The following is a 16,254-nucleotide window of genomic DNA, read 5'->3' on the forward strand; positions in this document are numbered from 1 at the left end:
TTCAAGAAACCCAAAACCAAACCCTTATAAATTCTGATTTAACAGCACCACTAACTGTTTTACCTGATGGTCTGACCTTGGCTTTTAAGGGAACCTCTGCCATGTGCTGGTGATGCTAGTGAGCAGCAGCAATGCATTTCTCCCTCTAATCTCAGCTGGCAAAAGCTGTTGGCTTTAAGTACTTACTTGAAGGGCTTTTCCCCCGTGTGTGTCCGGATGTGATTGTTGAGTGTTGTGGCACCAGCAAAGGCACGCCCGCAGTAGCCACACTTGAAAGGCCTGTCGCTGGAGTGCGTAACGACGTGGTTCCTCAACTCTGAGGGCTGGGAGAAAGACTGGGAGCAGTGGCCGCACTGGTAGGGCCTGCAATGGGAAAGAGAAAGAGCATGTCATCAGTGCTTTCTGTTGGCATGAGCAGGAAACCATACAGGAGGGAGCACCTGATCTTCCTAGTGATTTCCAAAGAGAACTGTGGGTGCAGTTCTCTGGGTCTTTCTTGGGAGACGCATACCCAAAACTTCATGACCTCTTTAACAAATGTGAAATTCTTGGGCAGGAATTAACTGAGAGTCTATGGGGGCCCACAAACCGCAATTCAGCAAACTCATGATCCTGCACTGCACATCATATGCCTACCTTAATTCTCTCAAACTCAGTACAGTGCTCCTTAGTCAAAAAAAAAAAAAAGATCCACACACATCGGAGCTAAGGGACTCATGAAATCCTCTGTCTGTCGGTGCCAGCTACAGTCTTACCTACAAAAGCATGTCTGATGGCTATGTGCATATCTTAGCTGTATTCTGGAGCTACTCACAGTTAAACTCCTCATAATGCTTTGGAGGCTTTTAGAGATCACCTATTTCAATAAGAGACTTGGAAAAAATGACCACCGTATTACAATTATCTTTTGATTTTCTTACTTCTGTTGAAAATTTTTGCATTTTATTAATATTTTTCTCCCATCCAGATTGAAAATACCTTTTTTGCGGATCTTGAAAGGAAACCCAGAACTCAGCTTTTCAACAACACATTTTGTTAAAAGTAAACATAACAAACAAACACACAAAACTGACCAATATGTTACAAATTCAGAATCATAACAAGCAGACTGCAAACACAGAAAAAAAAAAAGGATACAAGACAGCAGTGTGAGACTAGTCTGCTGAAATACTAACTAAAATAAAATGCCAAGAAACCATGTCTGTATATTTCTCTTTGGTAAAAGTGGCTTAATATCAACATCCTACAGGGGGATTTTCCATTTCATATTTGTTTTAAGTTACTGGCAGATTACTAAATGCTCATTAGACTTTTTGTTAAGAAAATTAAGATTTTTTTTTCTGGAGGGATAATAATGATTTTTACCCTACACAACATTTTAACTCTTGGTGTCTGCGTTTCCAGTGCCAATGGCCAACACAACCTAATTGCTCTCTCTGTAATAAATGTATATGTTTAAATGGCTAGAAACCAAAACTAAAGGGAAAGAAACAATGGTGACCAGGCATGTACAATTCAATTAAGTGCAAAATAAAGTGAACTATCTCATTTGTCAAGTGAACTGCTTAATTGTGGTACTTGCATCACTGAACACAAATACTATTATTTTACGGTGCTTCAGAGCACTGAACCCTGATTGTAGAATTTTTTAGCTTGATTAATAGCTCAGTATTCATCAATAACTCAATACCTTACAATTTTAATTACTTGCATTTGAAAATCTAACTACTCTCCAACAAGTCTGAAAGTAATATATGAAAGCTCTGGAAAGGTAATTTAGATTATGCGTCCCTTAAAGATACATAGATATATGTAAAACAATATTTTAAAAAACCAAAAAAACAACAAACTGATTATCTATTTCTCTTACTGGAAGTCAAGTAGTAACATGTTCACTTTTCTTGGAGTCCAAATTTAATTTGCATAGAAAATATTTATCAAATTTGGCATGAAATTTCAAGAGTTGGTAAAACAGAGATGATTGGTGAATGCAGACTTACTTGCATGGATATTCTAAAATCAAACATTTTTAAGCAAAATAATGCGATAATATATGCTGTATCCAAGAAACATTGATTTTTTTAATAGTGAAGAAGGCCATTAACATCTATTAGCCTCTGGTTATCTATTTTTAACAGTGACCACGAAAAATGATACAATGCTACATAAAACCAATTAATCTTTTATCTTTTTAACAGTCAATGTGATTAATTTAATGCAGTGAAAATACACACTGTAACTTGTCTGTAAACAGTCAAAATTTCAAACTAAATATGAGTGAATATTGTGATACCAAAAAATATGGGTTCACCCCTTACACTGCCTCAAAATAAATGTCTTCTTTACAAAGTATTCAAAATGTATTTCACTGGCTTATGATGAAGAAAATAAGCCCTGTAAAGACCACCTATTTTTAGGTCACTTTGACTGCATTTTTCTGATTCATCCACATCTTGGGAGAAAAACTATTAAAGGAGTAACCCTTCTCTTTGCAAAGGATGCATTTATCCAGTTTATACCCAGGTAATTCTGATTAACACTAAAATGTGTATTTTTTTATAAAAGCTTAGATACATGACACACATTAAGCAAAATTAATTTTAAAAAGAGAGCCTAAAAATGCATTCAAATACTGTAACAGCTTAAAAAAGCTGTAGTTTGGACAATTACAGATTTAAATATGCCAACTTCTGACAACTTTGGATACTACTACGTTTCAAAGAACAAAAAAAATTGCATTCAATAAGTACAAAAGTTATCATTCTGTTCTCTGGTAACCATTTTACTGTGCTCAGAATTTTTTTCTTGGGATAAAATCAATATGTTATTTTTCAAAAAAAATGAAAGTGGTGCTGAAGTACTGAACACAAGCAATGCTCGGTTCAGTGAGTACATTGACATGGGCAGAGCACGCCTGCCTTTGATGTAGCAGTTATGTCTTCTGCCAGCACTTTTGTCTGCACTGGCACAATGAATTAAGATGGTGACCTCGCTATAACAGAGTTTTGCAGGCAGAAGGAACAGGGACAAAGTGGCAGAAGTGTTGGTCTTCATAGGCTGTACTTTCAAAAATCCACTGCTGGGCTGAATGCACTCCCAGCCCAGAAAAACTCATTTCCTTGGAATAACCAATACCTATATTGTACCTTCTTGAGCTTCACAGTATCCATGTGAATCAAAATCTTACCAGATAGTAATTTTGCACTACAGTTAAGAACAGCTAAACTGTTTACAGCAATGTACAGATGAGAATGATGACAGGAATCAAAAGCAGTTCTAATATTTTTTATTAAACACCTAGCTACATGGGGGCTTTTAGCTCCACACCTTTCTTTTTGGGCTCAAAGAAAGCAAATCTACTTAGAAGAAAATTTTCCTGTTGGAAAAATTACACTGTTGTCATTAATCACATGCATCATTGATAAGGTATCTAGGTTTACTGACATGTAGAATCCACCAGCTTTTTGGAGAGACCCTAATCCTACAGTCTCTGACTGTATGATGGCCCACTATAGGAACACAGACCATCTAAAGAAATTCAGAGCGCAATTCTAATGTAATAGTTTTCAGGTTTTGCGGTAATTTATATTTTGAGCTTTTCCAAGTTGTGCAAGTCACATTTTTCAAAACAAAAATGCTAAGGAATAAATTTTGCTCTCTAAGCTAGACAATCTCTTAAATGATTTTGCTCTTTGGTGATGTCTTTTCTTGTCTTAAAAATTTCTTACTTTTGCAGCTGATACTTTTCTGTGTGAAAATACATCATGTATGGGACCAGTTCAAAACTCATGTTCTGCTATAAGGCCTACTGAACCCCACCAAAGCTCATGCTTTGTGCAGGGGGTGTAAAACCCTTAATGTGTACAAAGCATGTTAAGAGAAAAGAATAGAAAAATCCATATCCTTTCATCTGGAATAGCTACTGACAGACAACTGTATATTTAGATTGATTCTTTTTAGATTTTCATTTAACAAAATTGACATAGCTTTATTTGTCTTTCACTATTCCTCTGCTAAAAAAATATATTTTCCAAATTCTTACTCCTAAGTATAGCTAAGCCTTATAAATTTAATTTCTAAATCTTAAATTATTAACTCTTTGAATTATTAGAATCTTGAAAAATCCAATCATTATTATCCAACACATTTTTAAATTATTTCCGTCATGATGAATAGGTTTTTAGTGTGGCCTCTTTGGAAGTGAATTTGCTCTTTTCAAGGGGCATATGGAATTCTAGTGCAATTCTTAGAAGAGAAATTCCTTGTGAGCTCCCAAATACTAGTAACTCTATCAGTGAAATACTCTCATCCCAGAGAGACAAAACAGCACAGCACAGTAATTCTTTTCCCTTAGAAAGAACTAGAAAACCACCAGTTGAAAGGAGAGGCTGGCATGTGGTTGAAAGTGTTTTTCTTCCTGTTGAGGGCTAAGAAGTAGAAAACCAACATGATCATGGAATTACAGAATGGTCTGTGTTGAAAGGGGCCTTAAGACCAGCTTGTTTCCACCGCCCTGCTATGGGCAGGGACACCTTCCACTCAAGGCCCCATCCTATTTGGCCTTGATTATTCCCAGGATGGGGCATCAACAGCTTCTCTGGGAAAATTTCCAGTCTGTCTCACCACCCTCACACCAAAAAATTTCTTTCTTATGTCCAATGTAAATTTACCCTCTTTCAGTTTAAGGCCATTTCCCCTTGTTCTATCACTAAATGTCCTCACAAAAAGACTCTCTCTAGCTTTCTCGCAGGCCTCTGTGGGTACTGGAAGGCTCATATACGATCTTCTACAGCAGGCAGTTTTTTGTTCTCCCAGTCCCTGCCTTTGGCTTCTGTGACATGGTGGTGTGACTGGAATACTTGCCAGTGAATTTGCTGACTAGATCAGCCTTTTCCATGTCCCAGGTCACCAGGCCTTCTGCTTCCTTTTAGAGAGGGTCCACATTTTCCCTAGTCTTCCTTTTATCACCAATGTAACAACAGAAGCTTTTGTTGTTCTAGATGTCCCTGCCCACATTTAATCCTATCAGGGTTTTAGCTTTCCTAAAGAGATCTCTGACTGCTTAGAGAATCTGTCTGTATATCTCCCAGACTACCTGTCTGAGCTTCCATCCTCGATGGGCTTCCTTTTTGCCTTTGAATTCATCCAGGAATTCCCCATTCATCCATGCGGGCCTCCTGGTGATTTTGCCTGACTTCCTCTTTGCTCCTGAGCTTGGAAGACATGATTGATCTCGTGTTCTCGAAGAGTGGAACACAGGGCTCCCTTGAACCCAGGACAGCTTTCAACATTGTTATAGCGGGGAGGCTGCCACACCACAACCTCTGCACAGAACTCCAAAAGCAGGGCAGGTTGAAGAGAGGCCAGCATCAGCTTTCAGGACCAGGCTTTTGTACAGTGCACAGCTTTAAGAGCACAGCTGCAGTCAGAAGAGTTAGGTCACAGCTGTGCTCATAGGATGGTATTTTTGAGGAATGCCCTCTTCTAGCAAGTTGAATTAAGACTGGAGAACAAAGTGACGCTTCAGGATACTGCTAACTTGCGCACAGAAACATCCCTGGCAGAGGCATGGGTGGCTACCTTCACTGCCTCTGGGCTCCACATCCCCTGCTGCCTTGGGGTTCCCCTTAGGCAGCACAACTGCTCTTCCAAGCACCTCAGGCACCATGCAGCAGCAGGGATGGCAGAGCTGGACCTGCTGGGAGTTCTGCAATCATCTGTTACAGATGTTTGTGCAGAAACTAGCAAAAGCAGAAAGCCAGCACACTTGGGGCATCTGCAAGCTTCTCAAGTTGATAGGGAGAGTTGCTGCTCTGTACACCCATTATTGTTATTAGTTCTGAGTCCTGGGCACTTGCAAACCTTTATGAAAAGGTTATGCATGAACCAGCATTAAATTCAGCATGAAGTTTATTTTAACTGAGCAATACTCAATAAACAGAAATAGACAATTCTTGTTCAGCACACATATTTTTTCTAAGTCTGTTTTGGAGAGATTCAAATCAATTAGTGGACTTGGGGAGAGCATCAAGGTCAAAGACACAGAACCTATAAAGAAAATATAAATAGAAAATGGACTAAGCCATGATCTTAGAGAAAAAGATCTATTAATTTGGTAACTTCAACTTCCTGTTAAGAAAAACAAAACAAAACAAAACAAAACAAAACAAAACTTACTATTTAATATTGAGGTGATACAGCAAAACATGAGTAAAATAGTATCTTTTGAGTAAACAAGAATTGTGAGTGCCAGATCACACCCATAATCTATCATCCATGAACACATTTATGGAGTGTGTTTTCCCTCGGATTATCAACTTGAATACCTGGCAATCGATGAGAATATGTATCACACAGATGTACAGGTTGTACATGAAAATATGCCACACAAAACTCTTGAGAACTGAAGACTTCTGCCTTCCCTCAACACCAATGTATCCTTAATCTGGTGATCATAGTGAGGTGGAGCAGCAATGCCATTAAAAAAGATTGTCATTATCAGAAAAGTGGTTACTGTTAAAAAAAAGACAAAACCAACTTCTCTACAAATTGTTCACTATAACAAAGAGTTTTGGTTAGACACTTTTTTTAGCCTTCCAATAGGATTGTTGGGAATTTCTGCAGCAGAAGGAAGGAAATAATTTAAAAAAAAATTCAACAAAACAAACAGAAAAACCTCACCAAAATGGACTTTCAACTCTTGCTTCCAGAAATATTTTCTCAAACAGCATCTGTCTGGTCAAGGCTTGAAAAAAGTCTCAAAGACTCAGAAGGTCCCAGAATTCAAGATTTTATCGATTTAAATTTCCACCTCCCACACCCACTTCAACCCCAATTACCATTAACTTCAAAGAGAAGCCCTAGAAAATGTAACAAGCTAAAAAAAAATTCAATGGAAAGGGAGAAGTAAAATACAAGTAAACCAGTAAATAATTAAAAGTCAATTTAAATTAAAATCTTAAAATAAAACAAAAAACCCAGGAGATGATTTTAATAATTTCTCCTATTTGGCATTCATAGTATTTTAAAATAATTTTTATTTATTAAGTGATCTGCCCGTTCAATAGGATCATTTATTTCTTACTACTTCATGGAATTATGTCTATTATGGCCTGTTTTATGTCTGCTCTCATTTAGATGTTCTCTTAATCTCAGTTGTTGTATTATCTTTGTTTGGATTCTCAAGCTTCAAGTAGTCTGCTTTTCTCAAATTTCAGAGCATGAATTGGACTCCTGTATGGATTCAAAGGCGTTTTCCCTGCACAGCATATCTGAAAAACAAATACTAAACCAGAACAGATAGACTAAAGTCTCTTTCCTAGAGATGACAGGCCCTGCTGCTTCAGTCACATCAAAGATGCAGTGACGGCTCACAAATTGCTGACAACGAACGAAGAGCTGTTTATCAGCTGGAGCGGTGCTGCAGATGTCATTGAGAAAATAAAAACCAAAGAGATGCATCCAGTACTTTGGGCTGGTATTCTTTCACAAATCATACCTTACTTTCATGTCTCCTGGAAATTTTGTGCAACACTTTAAAAATTTTTCATCTAGAGTTACGCAATATGTTTAAGAAACCAAAGGCAACTTTTTCTAGATACTGTATCACAAAATAACTGGTACCAGCTAAAAGACAAAAAGTTGCCTGTGATGTAAGCTCAAGCTGTAATGATTTCTAAGCAGGGATATGAGAACCCTGATCCCAGGGCAGCAACTGTTATTTATGGTAATTTCAAACATGGAATGAATTGCAATGACCTTAAACATAGCAAGATGATTTCCTACTATGCTCTAGGGTATTCTGAGCTGACAGTGCTCCACACTTTCCTGTGGAAGCTACTAGTCAGGTGGGCACAGGAGAGACTGAGAGGTGAGACATCATGAATCAGCCCCCTACTAATGAAGATGTTCACTTTAAGAGTGAAGACCTGAAATCCAGTCTGTGTTTCAGACAATATTTGACACAAGCTGCTGAAGAGAAAATAAATAAAAATAAATGAAAGTAAATAAAATTAATTTTAAAAACTGAATCTGTAGCCTCTGAGATTAAAGATCTAATGGTAAGACAAACTTATTTTCTTTCTCTGACAAAATGAGTATTTGACTGTCGCCCAGAGTGCAGAATAGTACCATTAAAAAAGACTCTTCTTCATTAACTGCAACTTGCTTCTTCATAAAGGGAGAGGGGTTCAAGTAAAGGATGTAATCTAGGTGTCACACCTGATTGGATCAATCACTGAAAAAGTATGTGAAACACCTCACAATGTGCCTTTTCTAGTCTCTAGGCTCTTCCAGACTGATGCACCATTTTATGCTTTACAATATGCTTAGGGTGCTTTAACACTGGAAACATGAAAGTCCAGGATATTTAGGAGTAGATGTTTCAGGACCAATATTCTACATTGTGACACTTAAATGGCCAGTTGAGTCCTACAGCTTCCTTAGCAAGGCATATGCTTCTGCTAAGGCCAGCTTAAAATCCTGAAAATGTTGAAAGGGCTTGTTTTCTTTCACAATATTATAAATTCTTTAATTTCTATGAAGATTTGCTTAGAATCTAGTTAGCCCCTAGCATGTTTGACATTTCTTCTGGAAAAATGGACTTATTCTCTAATATCTCCATACCCACAGAATCACACAAGCATATGTGTACATGTAGATAGTACACAAAGTACACAAAGAGACATAGACATGCACACAAACACATGCACAGACTCAGTCTTTGCTACTTTTTGGTAGTGTTTTGTTAACTGTAATTCACAATTAAATGCTGCTTTTAGAACAACCTTCCAGGGATTCAGCTGTTCTGCTCAAATCTTCACAGTGGAAGAAGAGACAAAACACGGGCAGCCTTTTTTATTGAATTAATTTGATTTTTCTCTTTTGTCCTGCCAGCTATCAAAATTGTCAAATAAACCAGCTTTGATTCATAAATAATGGTTCCATTATATTTACTGTGCCACCGGTCAGAGTACCTGAAATTTTAATTCACTTGTTCAGCTAAATTTCATCCTCAGTTCACAGCCATAAAATTCTGTATTGACAAACTTTCAAACCAACTTTGACTCTGAGGTATCTAGTCAACATTTTTCTTCTGTGTGGATATTAGTTTATTGAATAAGTGGCATCTGTTTTCCTCCACATCACTGGTGGAGTAGGTATTTCCTTTTGACAGCTTTGTACGATTTATGGGTTTGCATGCTATGAAGAAAAATAGTACTAAGCAAAAAATTCCAATTCATTACCCCTTAGTACTTAATTAAGTTCATACACATTGCACACTATAGCTGAACCCTGAAATGACTGTGGCAGCCACTGAGCAGCAAGTTAGATTATGTATGGAAGACAGAGAGACTTTTAATTTTCTTGACCTCATTTTTTCCATCTATGATATTCATAAATTTTCATTCTATTTTGTTGCTTCCATCAGATGTACCAAACCACTCTAAAAACAAGATTATATCCTTAGCTATTTCCTTTTATCTGCACATTTATGCACCGAATGTTTTTACAAATAGTGAAGGCAAGCAATAGTTTTTATCAGCTTACTTCACGCAGCTGCCGATGAATTATGTCATACAGGCTCCCCATAATAATGGTTTGGTTTTGAAAATAATAACAGCTTGATAAAAGAAGAAAGCAGTGGATCTGGCTATCAGTAGATACAGAAAAAAAAGAGAGCCTGGGCTTTACCTGTCGGGGTTCTGCGTACACACATGCATCTGTAAGAGGATCCGCTGGGTGAAAGTCTTAAAGCATTGCCCACATTTCCAAAGATGCCAGTCACTGAACTCAGAATTTAGTTGGCTTGTTGAAGTTGGGCTTGCAAGAACTCGTTGGTTTTTGACACTGATCTGGTTAAATCCTGACTCGATGGACCCAGACTTATCCAGGAGAGAAAAATTTCTGCTACACGGAGTCTGTGGAAATACTATGGATCGCTGTGGAGTGGCAGGGGATAGTTTGCTACTTTTATTAAATGGCTGTAGGGTGTCTTGTCTGGACATGGCCTCCATTACAGTCGAAGGGACATTCACTGGGAGAAAACAAGAAAATTAAATAAGATCCTTTTTATGCCTTTTTAAAGCTAGTACAATTTTGGGAGACACCAAAAAAAATCAACATCCATTTTCTTGACACTACAATGAAACAATTTTATTTTAACAATGTACAAAAAAAAAGGGGGGGGGGGGGAAGAAAAGAAGGACTTGAGTGAGACAGTGATCTGAATGGATGGTGCTGATTCTGTGACACTGAAATGAAAATTCATGCAAGGGAGTGTCTGAGACTGAAAGGACCCAGAGAAGCCTGACTGTGATATACATTTATTACACTATGGGTTTGTCATCTGAAAGAAAAAGCTGCACCACTTGTGATACCCTGACTCTGCATGTTGCAGTCAGCATGTCTGACTGCTATATCCCAGACAAGCATGGATTTTGAGAGCATGGAGAAAAAATCCCTGCTCGGACACTCCTCAAGATACAAGAGAACTTAAATATCTACTGCAGCAATAGTTCCCTTATCCTACAAAAGGGTAGCCTCTAAGGATATTATACTATTCCATCTCACAAATAGTCACACTGCCAATGCAGTTAAGAAGCCAGGGACTTCACCAAGCCTCTAATGCCTGAGTTTAATAGCAGGTAGGTCACCATGAAACACTGCAAAGTATAGGCAGAGAGGCCTTTGTGCACCAGTTTCCCACCTACAAAACAGGCATAAAAATTTTTTCAGGTCCCATGAAAATTGTTTCTAGTCATATGATCATCAATTAACTCCAGCTTCTGAGGCACTCAGATATTTCAGCAACAAATGCAATATGCTTTTCACAAAGAAGTGATTTAGTGCTGAATTTGAATGTTTTGTGATAAGAAAAGCAGGAGGTCAAGCAAGTAGAAGAAATTGAACAACTGCCTCACACCTTGAGAACCATGTAGATCATACAGTGAATAAGGTAAGAGTCCTGTGGAAAAATAGTCAACTGACAAAAACTTGCACCACAATGCAAAAATGAATATAATTTAGGCCATCTGGACCAAGTAACTTCTGATGCTTTCTAATTTTGGACCGCTCAGACTCATGAGATAATATTTTAATGGAATTTTTTAAATTAAATATGTTATTTATATATATATAAGTATGTGTACACAAATTTAGTTACTGTCACAAACTGTTTATGTCTACAAATAGGTACATAGCCTGTACTAAACTCTTGATTAGAAAGTAAAATTCTGGTTTGGTAAGTCATGACAATAGATTTCTAAGCGCGAACATGAGAATTAAAGTTGTAAGCTGGCATCAGCCAACATTTTTTAATATATAAAAAAAAAAGGCAAATTAATATTTGGTAATATCTTAAATCCTGCCAGATGTTTTAGGGTTATGTTCTAATATCTATGATCAATCACAATTATTCAAATATTATATTATTACAAGATATTTAGTTTATGTCAGTTGAGGGCCTTCCTAATCTTTTCTTTTTTGTAGTATCTGAGAACATAATTTCTAAGTAGAGTTACATCCATAGAGCTGTCTATCACAAGTTTCCAGACATAAAATATGTCTTCTATGTCTCTTCAGTACCAGGAGCAATTTATATACTATCATTTTGCCCCAATACGCTCAGAAGAAGGGGATCACTTTTTTTTTCTTTTTCTTTTCTTTAAGTTGTACTCATAAAAGTCCACAGAAGCAATGAGATTAGGGTAATAAAGACCTAAGGAATGTAGGCAGAACTTGTGCTAGTGACAACACCCCTGTGCAGAAGATAAGCAGAAGGTACACTGTGGGAGTTTAAGTGGGACTTAAGTCCTATACCAGTCTGCAGCTGGCTACATGGTTAGAGATTAATTTCATCTAGTCATGTCTCTCTGGATGAAACTCTGGTTTGTCTCACAGCAAAGCAGCAAATGACAATATTCACAGATTTTAGCCATAATGCTCTGCTTTTCAAATAAAATTTTTGTAGTCTTCAGCTCCTGAAAAAAAAAAATTCTATATTGTACACTGCAGAGCATGACTTTCATCAGCAAATATTTCTGCCAGTAACTAAACGTTCTTTTAAACTTTTCTCAAGCCCAACAGATTTGAAAACTCAAGATGGGAAAGGATGTTTATTTTTGACAGTTTAATCCCTGCTATCTTGCTGTTTAATTGCTTCATGATTCAGTATTTGAGTTGCTACAAGACGCTAGTTCATCCTAGCAGTTCATCCTGTTTAAGTGTCCAAGCACAGGACCAAAACCATACATTTTATATTTATTAAGTGTAGGCGGCCACAGGGTTACCTTAAATCAAAGTCAATGAGTCCATTATTGTTTTCTTCCACCACATAGATACATACAGTTGCCAAAATGCATGCAAGCTCTAAACAACTCTCACACACAAGCAGTAAAACTGAAGGGTGTTCCTGAATCACCTATTTCCATCACAAAGTATCCAGCACTAGGTTGCATTTGTATCATAAGTTGCATGCTTAGTTTTGTGAGGAATCCTAGCAAACTAAAAGTAAAATATTGAAAACAGGTAAAAGAATGGGTGAAAATGGGGATGGTCAGGATGGAACAGAGGTTTATTGTCATTTCAAGGTATTTACATTCAGTTGGTATTTTAAAAAGCTGGTTCTTATGTTGAACCACAAGGATCTAAACTCTTAAATCAGCCAGCCAAAGCTTTTCTCAACATGATCAGAGGTAATAGAACAAAGAATCACTAACAGAGGCCCTGTGGGCTTGCAATGCATTACTGTTTTGGCAACACAGTGTTTTGTGATAGGTCTGGCAACAACGGGGAGAACCAAACAAACTGTTTGCAATAGATTAATTAATCACTTATATAGAAATTGATTCTAGCCATACCATGATTTTGCCCAGTTTAAGTATATCAGCTTACCTTGAATATACTCCACTTCCATTAAATGCTGTAGAATCAGAGAATCATAGAAGGTTTTTAGTCGGAAGGGACCTTAAAGACCCTCTAGTTCCAACTCCCCTGCCATGGAGAGGAGGTTGCTCAAAGCTTCATCAAGACTGGCCTTGAACTTCCAGGGACAGAGCACCCTCTAAAACACTCTATGGATATAGCTGATTAGGCATGAAAGAGGAAGTATGACTTACAGAGGTAGAAATATAAGGAAGAACTTACAATTCTCATCTTGTGCAATGCACTGGAGAGGGATTCCAAAGAAAGATGTGTAGCTGTCATTGTACCACACCAACAGCTCAGTGCCCCTGGGGATATCTATACAAGCCCGGTAGAATATATTTGACCTAATCAAGAGAAAAAGAAAACATTGCATAATTTAGGAATAGAGCATTCTCCTCTTATATTACATGGTATTACAGTAGAAATTCTTAGTTTTGGAAGCATTTCTGCAGATAACTAAATGAATAACCTACTGATTGTTTTTAAACCAAATCTGTCATTAGAGAAGGACTTTGTTCCTGTAGCACAGGCTAACAACAACATTACAGGCAAGTTTGCACCTAACATGCACAAAACACTAAGGTTTTAGAAGAACTGAGATTTTATGAAAATACAGGTGTTTTCTTACAACATCTGTGTCAGGAGGATTTTAGAATGGTAGATTTTGCTTACACATTATAAACATCTGAGTGGTGAGCACAGATCAGCAAGTTCAGCCATTTAAACAGCCTTGCATTTGTCATCTAAGCTAATGTTAACATATTTTAGGGTAAATAGAAAACAGCTCTTTTATGTGAATAAGTTCATTTAGCAAGACCATTGAATTAGTGTGAAGTGACCTTTCATGACAGTAATATACCATCAAAAGAGAGATCTTGGATTGTTGAGAAGAACAGACTTTGACTTAGGGGAAATGAAAAATTGGGGTTAATCGGATCACGAAGCCATTAAATCTTCCCCTGTGTGGACCATGAGGGCAGTGCCAATGATCCTTTAGTATGTATAAATTAGTATTACCACAGGTGTGATATCACATTGTTCCTGCGGGAAAAGACTGGGTATTTCTAGACCACTAAAGGGGGAACCGAGGGGGGAAAAAGGGAAAATCGTAATGCCTTTAGCATAAAAACAAGAGCCTTATACTGAACTTGCACTGATGCAAATAGCTTCAGAGTGATACTTCTGCAGTTAACAGATTTACATGGCAGCAAAGACTGTGTAAGATTAGAATCAGGCACAAGATAAAAGACAACTATTTTCAGTTTGCAGTGGCTTTTCCCTTATGCTTCACATGGAAGAGTAAAACACACTCCTGTGAGATGGATAGAAATTCAATAAACACAAGAAGAATAGTCCGCTCTTGCTGAAGGATTACATACCAAAATGATACAGTCAAAGTACCAAGAAATGACCATTTTTTATAACAGCTTATGTTAGGCAGAAAAACATCTATAGACAAAAAAAAAAAAAAAAGAAAAAAAAGTTAGGCCTCAACCAGTTTTCTGAGTGAAGAATTGCTACAAACATTATTCTGAAGTTCAAGATAAAAGTGTTTAGGGTTGGTAGGCCTTAAATTTAGACTTTCTATAAAGAATTGGCTGTAGCAATGCAATTTGTTCCTTGTATAACACTGCAGACATAAGGAGAATCTTCTACCACATTTTTCATGGCAGTGAGATATGCACTTGTCAACATATTTTGTCACCGCAAAGTGGCTCTTGGCAACAGGATCATAAAGATCAATAAAAAAGTGCAGATTCTCAATATTTTACTAGCAGCTGCAAAAATTTCATTTATCTTGTTATTTTCCTCGCTTACTGCCACCCTGTCTCAGGAGGGCACTGCTAGCTAAGCAGAACGGTTTTCTTAGCCTTCTATGAATATCTGACAAAAACTCTCCCCTTTGTGTCTCCCCTTCATCTTCCCTCCTCCTCCTTCTCCTCCTCCTCTCTCTTTCTTCCCAGAGCTATGCATTTAGTTAATTCTTTCCACTGTTACATAAAAATGAAAATCGGAGCCACACTATAAATTACCAGCATCTCTTAACTTGAGAAAAATTGAGTCTACTTTGTACTTCACCCTTGTAACATTTCATCTCTCAGTTTGGCTTCCCTTAACATAAACACAGCAGCCCAGCAAATGAATGTGCTAAAACCAAATGACACACTTTGCCGCTGAAAGAGCAGAACTGTTTTTGAGCAATGGGTGGTCTGTGGGGCTTGAAGTGGGCAGGGAAAAAAAAGTGTAAGTGTACACCGTCCCTTACAAGTGTGCAGAGCTTCCAAAACTCGCAGAAATCTCTGCATGCTGAAGTACATCAAAGGGATTTTTCCCTTTTCGGATAATATTTCCTTTGCTGACATGTATTTAGTATTGTGGTTGGATGACTCATAAAGATAGCTTCATGGCGTCCCAACGCAGTTGAAGCAGAACACATGCCAACAAACATTATTGTCAGCCTCAAAATAAAAACAAAACGTTCAGCTAAGGGTCAATCAATCAAGAGCACTTTGAAGAAAATTCCATTTAGATATTACAAATCATAACAGAATGAATTTAAACCAGCTGACTTTCTGTGAGGAGGACGTCCATGCACAATAAAAATTAGGCTGGTTTTTCAGTGTCCAACTTTTCTATTTTCTTACACTTGGATGCAGTCACTGGTGATGGATGCCAGTTTTTTAAATTGTGTTTTTGTAGTTCATTTTATAAAGATCTGAAGTAATCGAAAACAGATCAACAGAGGGAATTCTAAGTAAAAACTCCATCATGAAAGGAGAGTTGTAAAATCCACTTAATATTGACAGATGTGTAATGACTTTCTCATGCTCACTTATATATATATATATATATATGTATATATGTACGCATCTATTTTTTTCTTATTTTTATATGTATACGAGCACGCACATATCACCACATTGAGAAATAGTCCGCAAGATACCCACAAAAATACTCCTTCATCACAACAATCTTTTTTCATTATCCGGTGTGTTTATTTAAAATCCAATGGTATTTTAGCTATAGATAGCAAATATTTAAGTATATAATAAAATATATGTAATGTATAAATAGGATAGTTATTTTTTTAACTGCAGCATTATTTAGTCAACTGGCCAGAGAATAAAAAAGTTGAAAATGCAGTTGAACAATTTTACCATTGTTAAATTGGATCTCTATGGGATAATCAAACTTCATATATTTCATTTTAGCTTGCTTTCATATGTTTTATTTTTAATTTTAAAGGTAGTTTAAATAAGATTAAGATTTTTCCTGAATAAAAGAAACCTGCTTTCTAAAGCAACCAGCAAAATTCATTGCTCACTG

General features: G+C 37.1%; 1 protein-coding gene across 1 annotated transcript in view; it reads right to left on the reverse strand.

Moving 5' to 3' along the window:
• Nucleotides 1–16,254, reverse strand: part of PRDM6 (PR/SET domain 6) — a 77,468-nt gene that overhangs the window by 10,983 nt on the left and 50,231 nt on the right. Inside the window, exons 5-7 of the mRNA XM_042013096.1 lie at nt 13,147–13,271; nt 9,694–10,036; nt 187–363 (exon numbers count right to left, since the gene is read on the reverse strand). Coding sequence (XP_041869030.1) covers nt 187–363; nt 9,694–10,036; nt 13,147–13,271 — 645 coding nt within the window. The remainder of the gene's footprint in view (nt 1–186; nt 364–9,693; nt 10,037–13,146; nt 13,272–16,254) is intronic.

The sequence above is a fragment of the Corvus kubaryi genome, unplaced genomic scaffold (genome assembly GCF_017639235.1).
Source record: "Corvus kubaryi isolate FWS band 111438036 unplaced genomic scaffold, C.kubaryi_AGA036_p1.0 split1-37296, whole genome shotgun sequence".
Lineage (NCBI taxonomy): Eukaryota > Metazoa > Chordata > Aves > Passeriformes > Corvidae > Corvus > Corvus kubaryi.